We start from the raw sequence: 17,796 nt of genomic DNA on the forward strand, positions 1-17,796 counted from the left end.
AATAAATTAACTTCTTTAAGAAAACTCTGACAAAATGACGAATTTCTTTCTATTCTTCCCAAAATAAAGTGGTGTCCACATAGTTGGGCATATACAGTAGGAGTTGCGAAGATTTTTGTTGTGATGATTGCTAATTTTATAAAATTTCATATAGTATACTAGCAGAGTTACCCAGTGGTGCATGTGTGTGTGAGAAAATAGAAAGGCGCAAAAATAATTACAGATTGTATATTACATATAAGCGTGCTGAATGTAGTATGCATCTTTTGTTACTTCTGAAAAGCTGCTTCGTATACAATACTCTTGTTTTTTGTATCTGATGCAAATGTAATTCAATGTTGAAATTGTAGCTCACTTTTCCAGCAAAATTTTCTCCAGTCATTTAAACTGGGAAAAAGTTAAAAAGTTATAAATACAATAATTAATCCCAATTCATTATGATATTTGAGTCAGCTGTGGAGTTAATTCCACTCATTCTGAACCTGATACACCTTCCCAACCTGACATGGCAAGAACTACCTGAATGCCAACTTTGAGGTTTGTGGCTTCAAAAGTAAAACTCTGAATATTCGAAGAGCAAATAAACCAACATTGCTTTTAATAAATAAACTGATACGATACTGAGCATGTATTTTTGTATGAATATTTGTTTTCGTTTTGCAATTTTGATTGTAATTTAGTTGAATTATTTTTCAGTATGTTTACTAGTTTGTTAGCATCCAGATATTTAAATAGCCATGTTAATTCTGATGGGTGTATGTTTTCCAATAACGCTCTGTTCCAACCTTTACTGCACATGGTTGGTTTTTGCAGACTGATTACTGAATTCAGAAATACTTGGTTTGATTATTGGAAGTAATAAATACAAAATATTTTCTATAGCTGAAAAAAAAGAAAAACAGTAATGTACTTATGTTGATGGAAAGGGATAATAGTAATAATTCTTTCCCCAGACGAATCACAGCCTGCTAAAAAGACTGACATCCCATGGCGTTTAAAACAGATGCTGGATATTTTGGTTTATGAAGAGAAGCAACAAGAGTCTGAAGAGATGGGACCATGTATGGAGTATCTTCTGCAGCACAAAATCTTAGAAACACTTTGCACATTAGGGAAAGCCGAGGTAAAAGTGGCTTTCCTGTTTCCTGTTAATTCACTGTCTGAGGGCAAAATTCTATAGCAAAAATGCTATGGGTGCTACATCAATAGATTTATTTATATCAGTTCCATTTTCTAATCCACACTTTCAAATGCAGTGTCACGGAAGCCAGATACGATCCTATCAGCTGCTGACAAAAGCGTGGCAGTGCTTCACAAAACACATTCATGCACACACTTGCACTAACTAGTCATTATTTCAGAGTGCTAACATAACTTAAACTGCAAGTCATTGAGAAGTAGGTCATACAAAGAAAAGCCCTTGCATACTTCATTTGCAGGCAAGCCAAGATTTGATCCCAGACTCTTAGATTTGTGAGGTAGCAGCACTAGTTGCTGCACCACATTGCCACACTTACTAAGGAAATAATTTTGTTACGTTGTGTTGAAATTGTTGGTATACAAAAAATGTTTAACTCATAACAGAGGACCAAAACCCATTGTTAAGGGACTTGTTTTATTTCTCTATTCATTGATTATCTAAAAATACTTGTTTCTTTACTTTAAGCTGCTAAGTGTTTTCAGAAATTTGTGAAATACTCTGAATACTTTATGTCCAAATGAAACATCATTTCTGTAATTACTTTTGCTTTTAGTATTTTATTTAAATATTTGATCTCTAGGCTGTAAACGCATACAGTACTGTACTGATGCTTTGAACGTATAATCCATTATTAACAAAAATGTTTAATCCCTTATTGTTAAAATCCTAAACATGGGATCACTTGTGAAATAGTGATTATTGAATTAACCTGTGTTTTTGTGAATCTTTAGCAACCCCTGCTTTAAGAAAGGATCAAAGTGAGATCTATGCATCCATGCTGCTCTGTGTGAATGATGTATAGAAGTGTAATAGCATAATGTAAATCCTGAAGAGATCTGTTTGTTTAAAGTTTAAGTTAACAAATGTAGCTCATGCCTATATCATTTTTAATATCCCTTGTTTCTTTGTAGTATCCTCCTGGTATGCAGCAACAAGTTCTTGTATTCTTCTCCAGGCTTTTAGCACAGATCAGGCAACCTTTTCTTCACATTGTTACTGTATACCGGCCTGTTCAGGTGAGTAAGAAGTGAACTGGGCTTTAGGTTCATAATACAATAATTCTGTTGTTTCTTCCTATTGATCATTTACAGTATACTTATTTTCCACTATAATTTGCAAATAAATTCTTTAACAATCAGACAATGTGATTTTCTGCATTTTTTTTCTCATTTTGTCTCTCATAGTTAAGGTATACCTATGATGAAAATTACAGGCCTCTGTCATCTTTTTAAGTGGGAGAACTGGCACAATTGGTGGCTGACTAAATACTTTTTTGCCCCACTGAGGAATTCAGTTTCATGTGCATGCACACATACTCTTAGAATTCAGATTGCTAGAACAGGTGTAAAATGGTTTAATATCCTTGTAGAGAATGATGCAATTTGCCACTGTCAAAAGATTTTTCAATGAAAAGGGTTCTTTATCAAACCAATAAGAGTACTGTTGTATCACAGAGCTTCTACCCTGGACTGTTTTTGGCTACAGTGCTTTCTGTTTAAATCTTTCATACCCTGCTGTACTCACATTAAATGTCAGTGTTCTCTTATAGTCCAGAGATTGTCTGTGAAGTCAAGTAGAATCTCAGCATGGCTACTCCATACATGAGTGTGTGATATTCATAAAAGACAACTTTTCATAATTGAAACAAACTAGTCAGTACTGGTTCCTGCCTTGCTGTTTTTATTGCCAGTATAATGTTTGGCAACATGGAAATGTTAACTGAATGGCAAATATTTCTGTAAATTTGTATCCATTTAAAATGTTTCGTCTAATGTTATATAGATTTTGGTGTTGATATACAGTAGATTATGCTTTTTAACCTGAAAACATGCAAATGTAAGGTTCACCCAGAATGTGGAAGTGATTTTGCTGTTGTTATGATTTAGCATAATGTCAGTTACCTAGTGTCTAAGTAAGCTGTCTTTATACTTTCCCCAGTTTTCTTTATATTCTCCTATAGCTTTATGTGGTGCCCTCAGGATCTTTAAAAGTTCTCTTTTAATCTGCATGGTCAGCAGTTCTTCCATTAAAATTGTAAATAATTGATGTTTAAGCAACATTTAAACTTAGTGCTGCAAATTGAGAAAGCCGTGGTATTGATAAATTGCTGAAGACCAATATGGTGTATTAGATTATCTGTAAAGTTTTGTGTGGTAACTTCTTATAACAGGGTTGCCTACAATGATATTAAACAGTAACTGTTTGATAGAGCCCCTTTTTTTTCCTGCTACACTGAGGGCTGTTGTTGATGTTTAAAACCAACACATACAACACACCTGAAGAGGTGTAGAAAAGTTTAAAAAGACTTCTCCTAGCTATTTTAAAACCTAAATAAGCAATTGCATCAACTGGAATAGAGATTCTAAAAGATAAGCCAGAATGTATTGCTCCCAATGCTCAGTTTTGAGCCAAAATATTCCTAAATTTTGGAACTTATTTAGTGACTCAACCTTTAATTTTTTCCATGGTAGTGGCAGGTAGCCCTGCTAATATGAGAATAAAAATGAACATGCAAAAAGAAGCATTAACTACTAATTTGTCATAAAGGAAAGGGTAGTGTTGCTAAAGCTTTTTATAGCTTTTTTTTATAGCTTAAGCTATAATAATAAAAGGCAATTAATGTGTATTGTGTACTCCTTGTAAGTGTCGTTGATTTCATCTGTTTATCTGTTTCTTTTACCTATTTTAGTTATCCTTCTGATGTTTTGAAGTGAAAAAAGTTACTATATACTTCGGTTGTCTTTTTTCCCTTACTGTTTTTTTTTCTTTTTTTAATTTATATTTTTACTCTTTGGTTGTCTTACTTGGAGTACAAGACATTAAGCAAAATGACACCTTTTATTGGTTAACTAGAAAGATTACAATATGCAAGCTTTCTAAGCATCTTAGGCCCCTTCTTGATCTTGCCTGAAGAAGGGCCCTGAGTTGCCTCGAAAGCTTGCATATTGTAATCTTTCTAGTTAACCAATAAAAGATGTCATTTTGCTTAACTACTCACTACATTCGTAATGGCTAACACAGTACAACACCCTAGTACTATTAGGAATACAAGAAACATTTATGATAATTAGTATGTGTCAGTATGTAAATAGCTTGCGGTTGTTTCCATGAAGGGCCTATTCAACAACAACAACAACATTTATTTATATAGCACATGTTCATACAAAAAGTAGCTCAAATTGCTTTACATAATGAAGAATAGAAAAATAAAAGACTCAGTAAGAAGGTAAAATAAGTCAACATTAATTAACACAGAATAGGAGTTAGGTCCAATGGCCAGGGGGGACAGAAAAAACAAAAAAAAACTCCAGACGGCTGGAGAAAAAAATAAAATCTGTAGGGATTCCAGACCATTAGACTGCCCAGTCCCCTCCAGGTTTTCCAGGTGTGCAGTGCTTTTTGGGGTGTTAGAGGACAGGGACTCTTTTGATGTTGGCCTCATTTTGGGGCCTTATTCTATGATCACATTTTTCTTGGAAGATTCTGAAGTACTAATTACTGGTAGAAGGGCTTGGTAGTGGGAAATATGGAATTTTGCTGAAAGTAAACATAAGTAATATATTTTTGATCATTCATTAAAGTTACCAAGCTAGTACAGTGCATCCGGAAAGTATTCACAGCGCATCACTTTTTCCACATTTTGGTATGTTACAGCCTTATTCTAAAATGGATTAAATTCATTTTTTCCTCAGAATTCTACACACAACACCCCATAATGACAATGTGAAAAAAGTTTACTTGAGATTTTTGCAAATTTATTAAAAATAAAAAAATTGAGAAAGCACATGTACATAAGTATTCACAGCCTTTGCCATGAAGCTCAAAATTGAGCTCAGGTGCATCCTGTTTTCCCTGATCATCCTTGAGATGTTTCTGCAGCTTAATTGGAGTCCACCTGTGGTAAATTCAGTTGATTGGACATGATTTGGAAAGGCACACACCTGTCTATATAAGGCCTGTATGGTAGAGTGGCCAGACGGAAGCCACTCCTTAGTAAAAGGCACATGACAGCCCACCTGGCGTTTGCAAAAAGGCACCTGAAGGACTCTCAGACCATGAGAAACAAAAAACTCTTTGGTGTGAATGCCAGGCGTCACGTTTGGAGGGAACCAGGCACCGCTCATCACCAGGCCAATACCATCCCTACAATGAAGCATGGTGGTGGCAACATCACGCTGTAGGGATGTTTTTCAGCGGCTGGAATCGGGAGACTAGTCAGGATAAAGGGAAAGATGACTGCAGCAATGTACAGAGACATCCTGGATGAAAACCTGCTCCAGAGCGCTCCTGACCTCAGACTGGGGAGATGGTTCATCTTTCAGCCGGACAATGACCCTAAGCACACAGCCAAGATATCAAAGGAGTGGTTTCAGGACAACTCTGTGAATGTCCTTGAGTGGCCCAGCCAGAGCCCAGACTTGAATCCGATTGAACATCTCTGGAGAGATCTTAAAATGGCTGTGCACCAACGCTTCCCATCCAACCTGATGGAGCTTGAGAGGTGCTGCAAAGAGGAATGGGCGAAACTGGCCAAGGATAGGTGTTCCAAGCTTGTGGCATCATATTCAGAAAGACTTGAGGCTGTAATTGCTGCCAAAGGTGCATCAACAAAGTATTGAGCAAAGGCTGTGAATACTTATGTACACATGATTTCTCAGTTTTTTTTATTTTTAATAAATTTGCAAAAACCTCAAGTAAACTTTTTTTCACATTGTCATTATGGGGTGTTGTGTTTAGAATTCTGAGGAAAAAAATGAATTTAATCAATTAAGTCTGTAACATAACAAATTGTGGAAAAAGTGATGCGCTGTGAATACTTTCCGGATGCACTGTACATAAAGGGTCTTGATCATGAACTTGAGAGGAAAAATGCTTATAAAACTTAATTCCTTGCAAATATGTGAGGTATTTTTAGGTGAGACCCATTTATATAGTAAGGATTCTTTTTTTTTTTTTAAAGTTAGTGGGTTTGTCATTTTTATCATTCAATGACAAGTATTTTGGGAATTCTTATTCACAATGCAATCACTTTCTTGATAATAGTTCTTAATGGCAGGAGATTTTATGTGTTGTGTTAAGTCCTGATTTAGAGAGAGTATCAACATCTAAGACTGTTTTAGTTTTATTAAGGATAACAACCTCTCAAACCGATAAAATGCTTTCAGTCCATATTCAAGGCAATATTCCTTTTTTTCCAACAGTAAATCATAAATACAGTATTTACAAACTGTCTTTTGTAGTTTGATAACTTTCTACCTTCCGTTCTGGATTTTAAACTATTATGCACTTTAATGCATCTTCCCAATGTCAATTAAAACCATTAATACTATTAAAGGAAGACTTTATTTAAATCATTTTTGCACAAATTGATATTTTCATAGAGACCAACACACCCTTAGAGATACCGGCCAGAACACTCTTAAAAATCATTTCATATATTTTACATGCTGCTTTTAAAGTTATGTTGGTTTTATGACCATCCAGAAAGGCTAATAAGATTTTACGATAAGGAAGTTTGGAGTGCTAGAAATTTACAACACAGCTATAATTTAAGTTTGTGAATATAAAGATGTAGCTAAAATAGTAAGAAATGTAAATGTTTATACACATTTGAGTGTTATGATAGAAAAGTTCTGCCATCAAATTACTCAATAAAATAAAACGGCAGCAGGTCAATACACTTCTTCTTTTAAAGGACTTTAACCCACCACCAAAGTTCATTAAAACTAAAAAGGCAATTGAGTTTTTTATAATGAATGTGAAAAATGCAGATCTACTGTAGATGGCTATCTACCAATCTTTTATAAAAAGTTGTCTCTTAAGCTATCTAGTTGTGTTAAAACTATTCTTATCCTATTTCAATTTCAGTGCATCTTTATACATAACAAGTACTTAGTTAAAAAGATTGAATTGTCTATAGAAAAGTTGACACTGTAAAGACCTAAAGCAGAGAGTAGCATGACATTGCCTAACTTCCAGTTTTACTTGTTAACATCCTTAGATGAGCAACAGTGGGAAAGGGACCTTTCAATTGATATCTCAGAAACGGAAATTCAATCATTAATTACAGACATAATTGGTGAATCTCTGTAGAGCATGGTGTAAATAATTTAATATTGTACATGAGTCACTTCTATCAAGATTAAAATTATCTAGAATTTTGAACACATTTTTGTTTCATTATTTCCAGTTACTTATGATAACAAGAAGCACAAGCCAGACAGTGTGGTTCATTGTAATAGGCATAAAAATTGGCATCAGCACAGCAACACATCTGGAAAACTGTGCTAATGCATGCAATTGGTTGCTTTGAGCTTTATACTGTATACTGTTCAAAATTACCATGTAGAGAGTTTTCATACATTCTGAATGTGTATGTTTTTTCACAATACACTCACCTAAAGGATTATTAGGAACACCTGTTCAATTTCTCATTAATGCAATTATCTAATCAACCAATCACATGGCAGTTGCTTAAATGCATTTAGGGGTGTGGTCCTGGTCAAGACAATCTCCTGAACTCCAAACTGAATGTCAGAATGGGAAAGAAAGGTGAGTTAAGCAATTTCGTGCGTGGCATGGTTGTTGGTGCCAGACGGGCCGGTCTGAGTATTTCACAATCTGCTCAGTTACTGGGATTTTCATGCACAACCATTTCTAGGGTGTACAAAGAATGGTGTGAAAAGGGAAAAACATCCAGTATGCGGCAGTCCTGTGGGCGAAAATGCCTTGTTGATGCTAGAGGTCAGAGGAGAATGGGCCGACTGATTCAAGCTGATAGAAGAGCAACTTTGACTAAAATAACCACTCGTTACAACCGAGGTATGCAGCAAAGCATTTGTGAAGCCACAACACGCACAACCTTGAGGCGGATGGGCTACAACTGCAGAAAACCCCACCGGGTACTACTCATCTCCACTACAAATAGGAAAAAGAGGCTACAATTTGCACGAGCTCACCAAAATTGGACAGCTGAAGACTGGAAAAATGTTGCCTGGTCTGATGAGTCTCGATTTCTGTTGCGACATTCAGAATTTGGCGTAAACAGAATGAGAACATGGATCCATCATGCCTTGTTGCCACTGTGCAGGCTGGTGGTGGTGGTGTAATGGTGTGGGGGATGTTTTCTTGGCACACTTTAGGCCCCTTAGTGCCAATTGGGCATCGTTTAAATGCCACGGGCTACCTGTTTCTGACCATGTCCATCCCTTCATGACCACCATGTACCCATCCTCTGATGGCTACTTCCAGCAGGATAATGCACCATATCACAAAGCTTGAATCATTTCAAATTGGTTTCTTGAACATGACCACCAGATCTCAACCCAATAGAGCATCTTTGGGATGTGGTGGAACGGGAGCTTCGTGCCCTGGATGTGCATCCCACAAATCTCCATCAACTGCAAGATGCTATCCTATCAATATGGGCCAACATTTCTAAAGAATGCTTTCAGCACCTTGTTGAATCAATGCCACGTAGAATTAAGGCAGTTCTGAAGGCGAAAGGGGGTCAAACACCGTATTAGTATGGTGTTCCTAATAATCCTTTAGGTGAGTGTATGAGTGAATATTAGAAATACGTGTGACCTTTTAAATTCATCATACAGTAATAGTGAGGGTGGTGGGGGGATTGATTTAGTCTCAAAAGGTTAAAATTGAAATAAAAATCCTTATTGCATTTAGTCAGGACACGCTCAATCTACTTTATATTCCAAGCCAGAAATGTCACCCAGTGCTGTGTAAGCAGTTCTTAGACATCAGTACAAGAGAGTGGTTATGCAAGCATGTTAGTATATGATATGTGTAATGTCTCCCTTGTAGCTGTGTACCTAAACTCTGAGATGAATTTATTTAGTTTTAACATTTTACACTGTCTGCATCATGTTAGGTTAAAAATAATAAATGCTTTTAATGAAGTCAGACTGTTACCAGCCAGTCTGAGTTGCCAGGGACTAAATAAACTAAATTTTGATTCTTTATTACATTTTTACAGTTTTGTCTTTTTTTTTCTTTCAGGTATGACATTTCAAAATAGAAATGACACTACATTCAACTATAGTCGCTAGAATGTTTATTTAATGATTAGTTATTATAACTGTTATCTGCTAATTTTCTTGTTTTATTTCATATTCAGACTGACAATACTTGTGTCCATTGTTATACAGAAGTTGATACGTCTATGTGGAATTACTCCTGGAGCACAAACTGAAAGGGAGGAAGCCATGTTTCTGAACATGATTTGCACAAAACTGAAGCAAGATCCACGTCTCTTCACATATATTCTTGAGGTAAAATCCTTCAACCATATTTAACTTTTCCAGTTTGATTGTAATATTCATGTTTCTAACATAGTTTAGATAAGTTCAGTGAAATTGTAGTGCTCATATGAATTGAAAACATTTTCTTTATTTAATCATACAAAACTCTTCAAATTATTATACCCCTTTTTTTCTTCTGTTTTATTTTATCATGCCTTGTCTTTGATGCCTAAATCAGTTTGTTTACAAATGATGGCATGCAATTAGAGCTCCAAAAACTAATCATCATCTGTAATAGTGAATAATGAAAACAGCGGCCAACAAATATTGTTATGAGTTAGTTCCTTTTTCGGTATTGCATGTATCACTTAATTGACCCTGCGGTAGACTGGCGAACCTGCCCGGGGTTTCTTCTTGCATTGCGCCCTGTGTTGGCTGGGATTTGCTGCAGCAGACCCCCATGACCCTGTATCAGGATATTGCGGGTTGGACAATGACTAACTGACTTAATTGGCCAAGAGTAATGTAAATCACTTAATGAGATAGAATGAAGATTGAAGATTTAAATAGAGTGAATTGTTGAAGATCAAAGAAGTTAAGTCTTGAGTCATTTCAGCCTTACATATGTTAAGAAATCTGTGTCAAACTAGATTTGTAAAAATAAGCTCATGTAGTACAGAAACACAACTGTAGATACCTAAAAAGAAAGCACATTAGAGTAATAGGAATTCCTGTCTCATTCACACTTGGAGATAATCAAGAAATACTCTCAGTGTTAGCTTCTTCTGTTTAAGGCAGTTCAAAATCCCCATCTGAAAGCGCAGCATCATTACCAATATGCAAACCTTCCTTTGTAAAGTGTTTTTGACATTTGTAACAGCCACTTAGTTGTTTCTGTCAGTGTGCTGATATGTAGCAAATAAAATGAAACAATACATTCTAGGCAATAGGCACAAGACAAAATGTAATATTTTATGATATAAAATTACGAAATGTCATCTAGTATTGTGCAATGTATGACATTACCATGACTGAAATGAAACACAAAGGCAAACAAAAGCATCTTTCATGGATGGCAGGGGGTTTAAAAACCTGATCGAAAAATAAGAACTAAGGTATAACACACCAAATTAACTGCACTTTGGCAGAACCACTATTCACTGTTTCCATAATGATGTGAAGGTGATAGTTCACCTTAAGCCGTCACATAGTATAATCAGAATAAATGTTTTGCCCACACTTAATTTAGTGAGTGGCATCCTCAGACAATTCCGGTGAATTGCAGCATTGTTTTATAAATTGACCAGTGCATAAACATGTTTGTCTTCAGATTGAACTCTATTGGGTCCACCAAAGCACAAACTTCCCTATTGTATCGGAACAGTTTTTATAGTGTAATCAAATGATACTGGGAGCTCTAATCTGGAGTTACTGCAACTCTCATAAACCACAGTTGTGAGAATGAGTGCTTAGGACATTAATACTCCTATAATGGATACTGATTGAGAAATAGGGGTAGATTTCAGCAAGGAGGAATAATACAGCAGTGGATCTTGCATTTTTCTCAACAGCTGGTCCTCTAGCATGGTAGAGAGAAAAGGCAGCCAAATTCCCAATGCGCCCTAATGCTTGCTTTTCTAGTCAAATCATACATATGTCCTTGGTACATCTGTACCCAGTAAGTGAGTGTTTCAACTGCTAAAGGTCACAGTTTAGAGGTCACAGAGTGTAAATTCTCATTTTTCTTAAAAGGGAATGTTACATTTTTCTTTATAGATCCAAACTTTTAATTCTTGCAGATAGGCCTTTTCATTGGGAAGAAACACTACTTTTCCCTGTTGGCAACACAAATTAGACAATCTACAAGTCTCCAACTTAAAGTTTAAAGCCAAACGATATCTACATACTTCTGTCATATCACCTATGTCCATATATTCAATCTCTTTTTGCTTTCACGTTTTTGTCAATATCGCATTGAATTTTGATTCCGTGTTTGGAATTATATCGTGACAATGCAATGTACAGTCTAACTGCCCGTGAGTGAATATTGTTTCTTTTTCTCTACATGAACTGTGTCTGACAATAGCATTCACACAAATGAGAAATGATTGAACCGTGTGTGTGGTTGTAAGTGTTTTAGATGTGGGCAGGACTTTTCCAAATCTCTTAGATTAAAGTCTTGTCTCACAGGGCTTGAAATTTTCTCTCGCGGAATTTAACTTTCACCAAACAGCAAATCTTTTAATTTTCGCGGATACGCCTCTTCATGGGGAAGAAACACTACTTCTCCATGATGGAAACATGAATTAGACAATCTACAAGTCTCTGACTTAAAGTTTAGATCTGAACAATATATTCAATCTCTTTTCGCTGTTCCATTATTTCACTGAGTAATAATTTTAGTTGTTTGTGCTAATGCGATCTTTACTATAACATTTTTGAGACTTTCGAATTTTCGTACTTCCATTATCTCTAACCTGCTCTGCATGTGTATTGCTCCAACTTTTTTGAATTGTTTACTGTCATCTACTCTTTGTCTTTTATTTCCGGCCCCAGGCATGGTTAAATCTCTTGGTACAAAGTCTCGTCTTGCAGGACGTGAATGTGTCTCTCTGAGAAAGTCATGTCTTTTCTCTCTTTCCAAGATATTTTTATTATACTAGAGCGATTTATCTTAATAAATATAAAAAGTTTGTAAAAACATATATTTTAAGCTTACATTTTTGTGCACTGATTTGAATTTATTTTGCCTAGTTTAGATTTATCATTGTCTAGTAATAAGTAACTAATTTCCTTGATAAAAATATATTCTAGGAATATTTTATTGTGAAGCTTGAAGAATTATATGAATGGTATTGTGGGCTAAGTGTATCATCTTATGCCTACTAGTCAGCCTTTGTTGACCCTTAATTATGTTTTAATCGTTACACTTGCTATGCTAGACATTACAGCTAGTAACAAGACTTGTTGTTCTGTGCATTTTTGGGAAACACAATTGTAGAGCATACTTTTATTTAAGCCTATAAATCTATTGCTCTGAAGAAGAGCATTGCACAAGGAATGAAATGTTTTTTTTATTTTTGAAAGTGTGCATTCTTTGGCACAAATCCTTTTTTTAAAACCACCTGATTAATTGAAATAGAACTCACACAGCATTTTATAGCAACTGATTGTGCCTCTTTTTTTTGTTAATAGTGATATATTAAGTGATCATAAAATGAAGATGAGAAGAGAGAGTATCACTTCTATATTTGCATCCTTGCATTAACTGCCTGTAAAACAGAATTGAATTCAATTTGTTTTTAAAGCTCTCTGTGGTATAGCGCCCACCAATATCCCTGACCTTGTCAGCCCCGATTTTACCAAGCGAGTCCTACGGTCCTCTGATCAGTTGTTTTTAACTGTTTCATGCTCTTGGTTGAGGTTTATAGGTGAACAGGCCTTTGTTGCTGCCCCAAGACTTTTATTAAGTCATCCCATACAACAAATATTTTTAAGTCAGACTTTAAAACCTATTTATTTTCTCAGGCTTTTGAGCTATTTTAATGATTATGTATTCTGTTATATGTTCTGTCTTGGTTTATTTTGTATTGCTATCAGTTGATTGTGGTTCTCTCCTTTCATTGCTTTTTTTAGTCATTTTAATCCTTGTGAAATGTTTTATTCAGTTTAATTCTTATCTTTTAAGCAGGTTACATGTCAGAAGTCGCATTCTTGATTGTTGCAAACTTTCTGGCAGAAGAGTGCTGCAGAAATTTACGACACTAAAGCCTATCACATTGATTTTGATCATTATTGGTATATTGTGGCTAAATAATGTGAAGAGTGCATTGTACCTTCCAAATGAATTATAAGTGTGTTACAACAACAACATTTATTTATATAGCACATTTTCATACAAACAGTAGCTCAAAGTGCTTTACATATTAAAGAATAGAAAAATGAAAGACATAATTATAAAACAAAATAAATCAACATTAACATCGAATAAGAGTAAGGTTCAATGGCCAGGGGGGACAGAAAAAACAAAAAAACTCCAGACGGCTGGAGAAAAAATAAAATCTGTAGGGATTCCAGACCATGATACCGCCCAGTCCCCTCTGGGCATTCTACCTAACATAAATGAAACAGTCCTCTTTGGATTTAGGATTCTCACGGAAGGGCTTGATGATGATGATGGTCACGTAGACTTGGTCACGTGTTAGTATAACTCTTTCCACAAACGGTGTCATAACTCATTTGTGATGCAGCTTTGGCATTGACTCAGTATCTATTTAAGGCAGGCATAATCAGAATTTTCCTTATACCAACTGAGAGAGAGAGCACAAAAAATTAAGAATGTTCCAGTGTGAGATTCTAATCTAGCCTTTTCAGTTACATGAAATATTGGCACTGTGAACATTTTCTGTCATCTATGTACATTAATGATGAAATATGATAAAACCCATTACTCACAGTTAATAAAGATACTTTTTGCAGGTAATGAAATCCATATATTCTTAAATAATATTCAGCTATGAGATTAGTGCATGATAAAGGTCCATTATCAGCATGCCATGCCAACATTATGAATATCTAGTTTGGTCAATTTTGTCTTTTTTGGAAAAATATTACAGATATTATAATAGTAATGGAATATTTTAAATATCTGTGAACCTCAGTAATATTTCCCAAAGTGACAATCAGACGCAGGTTTAGTGTAGACTCAGTTTCATTCTTGTGAAGATTAAGAAGAGGTAGAACAGAAGAGCATTGTTTACTCAGTGTTCTACCCATTGTAGTGGAAGACTAATGTGGTTTGTGTTGAAGCTTTAACTGGTTATATTTACTGCCTCATTTTACATTGTTTTTCATTGTCTATTGCGCATAATGTTTTTGGCTGATATTGTCTTCCCGTTCAACAAATACTATGTTTACTCTGTGTGTTAAACTATATTCTGTGCACCATTGTAATCTACCATTTAATAAGAATTTAGACACTGGTGGTACTATTCTTTCAATTGACAGTACAAATTGAGAAATTCTGTGAAGGCATAGGACACCAGAAAATGGCCAAGTCAATATAAAAATAACATAATGTTGCACATAAATTTCATCATTATCTTTACAGGATATTTGTCAACACAAGGACAAAAGCAATAGTTTTACCACAGATAATGGAGCCCATGCTCGAGATATAAACATGTTTGCAGAAGATGCATCCAGTCCAAGCCAAGTGTCCTCTGTTACTGCTGAGCATTCTGCAATGAAAATGGACATTACTGCTCAGTCTGATGCCGTTGGAAGCCCAGATACAGCAAATGCTTACTCTTTGTCTCTTTCTAAAAAAGCAGAAACCAACTTGGTCCGTGCCTTAATTAAGTTGATTAAAAGCAAGGTCAGTGTTTTTCTTTTATGTTTCACTAACTCTTTTAAATTCGCCTTTGTGCAGCTGTGGTTTAAGATCCTAAAGCTTCAGATTAATAATTAAAATCAAAACACATTATTTTAGAAAGTATATTACCTGTAATTCATTGTTCGTCACATTGCTATTGTATACTGTCCTAAGCCACTTGTTTCTTTTTCTATATTTTCAGCATTACCACACATCAGTCTGACCAATTGGCTACAACGTTAATTGTTCAGACGTTGTTTAAACCCAGGTAGAGATACATCTGTGATTAGTAGAGAGTGTGGGTGAATTTCTGTAGTGCCAGGGGAGTGGCTATAAATGTTTAATTGGCTATAGCAAGGTAGATGGCGTGCAGTCTCCAGATTGTAAAGAGATACTTATTGGAATTTTTGGAGATAAAACAGGCATTGCTAATAGTTTCACAAATGTGACATTGTTTAAAATATTAATTGTTGGTATTGGTAAATGTACCTGTTTTAGCTGATCTGGTGATATTGAGTGTGCTTTTTAGGGCTTACTTCTCGACTAGTGTTAGAAAAAACAGACCATTATAAATAAAATGTTTCTAGTTAAATGAAAGTTTAGAATTTGAGTCTATATTTTCAAAGGTAATATGCTTTACTATTTTCTGTGTTGGTCTCTCCAAATACAGTATATTTCCTTTAAATTGGAAGGTTAAAGGTTGTGCATCAAAATCAAGCATTAATGAAATCTTTGGCTTCTTTGGCTATATCCTCTACAAGAAGTCACCTGTAAAATTCATTTGAATGTTAGCAAAGCAACATTAATCAATTGTTGGATGCTGTTATTTTATACAAAAGCGTGTCTTATTTTGACCTTGATTTATTATAGTTCCACACAGGGGTGTTTGATACTTTTAGAGTGAATATAAATGATACTTGCACATAAGAAGGAAACTTAAAAAGACAGAATTAATAGTTTGTCTACAGAGAACTATTAGCCAAAACACAGAAAAGTATTGTTTACATATTCAGTTTCCTTAGATGTGAAATCTCAATATAAAATAAATTATCTGAAAAAGTAGGACATTATACCTTTTGGTCAATTCTGAGAACCTCTTCATGTTAACACTGCACAGAAGACCCTTTTCCTTATCTTTGGGGTCCACTAGTGATCTCCAGGGTTGCTCCCCTAACAGATGCTAATCAACTATTATTTGATGGGCACATTACTTTGCTGCTACATCCACTAATAAGGTCTTTAACAGGGTCCATTTAGACTCTTTGTTTCTGACTTTATTAGCATATTGTCTTCTTCATTGAGGTATAGTTTTACTGACCAAAGCTATGTACGGATGTATTCCTCTTCCACCAGAATCGAGCATTATTTTATTATCCGTGAACTGTGCACCTGGTCTAATCACTAAAATCTTTCCATTTCACATTGTCATGAAAAATGTTCAACTTTTAGAAAGTCCTGCAGAAATGTCTGTATTTAAGTATCTGTTTTTTTTGTTTTTTATTTTTTATTGATTTTATTGTAATCATTCAATACAAATAGATCACTTTTTGCAAAAAATAGGATTGAAAACAAATCAACGCCCACCCCTGAGAAAGAGAGCATGGCCAACGGAATAAAACGTAAAGCTAGTAAAAAATAAATAAATTGATGAGTTTAATAGGCAGATAAAGATAGATGGAGAAAAAAAAGAAATGGGAAGAAAATCTACTTCCTCAGTGCTTTAAGAGCTTATTCCAAAATATTATTGATTGGATCCTGCCAGGTTTTGAAAAAGTTCTGAACAGATCCTCTAACTGGGAATTAGATTTTTTCCAATTTCAAATAATATAAAACATCAGTTAACCACTGAATTAAAAGAGGAGAGTTAGGATTCTTCCAGTTTTGCAAAATAAGTCTGTGTGCCAATAGTGTAGTGAAGGCAATCACAGTTTGTATGTCCTTCTCCGCTTTAAGTCCATCTGGAAGAACACCAAACACAGCTGTTAATGGGTTAGGATGGATTGTGACACAAATTGCTGTCTGAAAGGCACTTAAAAATTTTTATCCAGAATGATGTTAATTTGGTGCAGGCCCAAAACATGTGACCCAGTGAGGCTAGAACTTAATTGCAGCGTTTGCAGGTTGGATCTTACCCTGGAAACATTTTGGACAATTTTGAGCGAGACAGATGTGCTCGATATATAATTTTGAGTTGAATAATTGTATGCTTTGCGTATATGGAGCTTGAATGAATTCTCTGCATTGCTACCTTCCACTCCTTTTCTGATATGCTGAGTGAGACATCCTATTCCTATTGTCCTCTTGGATCTTTGAAAGGTAGGGACTGTAAAATTATTTTATATATTGCAGAAATTGTGCCTGAGTCCTTGAAAGTGAACAATATTTTTTCCAGCATAGGGGAAGGTGGTAGATGGGGAAAATTGGGCAGGTTCTGTTTAACAAAGTTTCTAATTTGAAAATAGTGAAAGAAATGTGTTGCTGGAAAATTAAATTTGGAATGTAATTGTTCATAGGATGTAAAAATGATGTCTATATAAAGATCTCTAAGCAATTTAATCCCATATATTTTCCAGATATTAAAAACTGCATATGTTTGCAAGGGTTGAAAAAGGTGCTTCTCTTGCAGAGGTGCCACAGATAAAAGATTCTCCATCTTAAAATGCTTTCTACATTGGTTCCATATTCTGAGTGAGTGAAGCACAATTGGGTTATTAGTATATTGGCGATAATTTGCATTTATTGGGGCACAGAGCAGGGAATAAAAAGCAGTACTGCAGAGTTTTATTTCTATTTTGGACCAAGCCTGTGTATGTTCATCTATTTGTGTCCATGTTTTTATAGCTTGTATGTTTGCTGCCTAGTAATAAAACTGAAAGTTAGGTAGAGCCATGGCACCTTCTGTCATAGGTCTTTGTAGGGTCGCTCTTTGGATATGTGGATGTTTTAAATTCCAAATAAATGAG

The 17,796-nt window shown here is 35.2% G+C and overlaps 1 protein-coding gene across 3 annotated transcripts in view; it reads left to right on the forward strand.

Moving 5' to 3' along the window:
• Positions 1-17,796, forward strand: part of fhip2b (FHF complex subunit HOOK interacting protein 2B) — a 57,147-nt gene that overhangs the window by 11,223 nt on the left and 28,128 nt on the right. For 2 of the 3 annotated variants that reach the window (XM_039769220.1, XM_039769219.1), the window contains exons 3-6: positions 954-1,123; positions 2,113-2,217; positions 9,367-9,489; positions 14,570-14,836. In XM_039769220.1, the coding sequence (XP_039625154.1) occupies positions 954-1,123; positions 2,113-2,217; positions 9,367-9,489; positions 14,570-14,836 (665 nt within the window). The remainder of the gene's footprint in view (positions 1-953; positions 1,124-2,112; positions 2,218-9,366; positions 9,490-14,569; positions 14,837-17,796) is intronic. The other variant, XM_039769221.1, reaches the window with a different exon arrangement.

The sequence above is a fragment of the Polypterus senegalus genome, chromosome 11 (assembly GCF_016835505.1).
Source record: "Polypterus senegalus isolate Bchr_013 chromosome 11, ASM1683550v1, whole genome shotgun sequence".
NCBI classification, from domain to species: Eukaryota; Metazoa; Chordata; class Cladistia; order Polypteriformes; family Polypteridae; genus Polypterus; species Polypterus senegalus.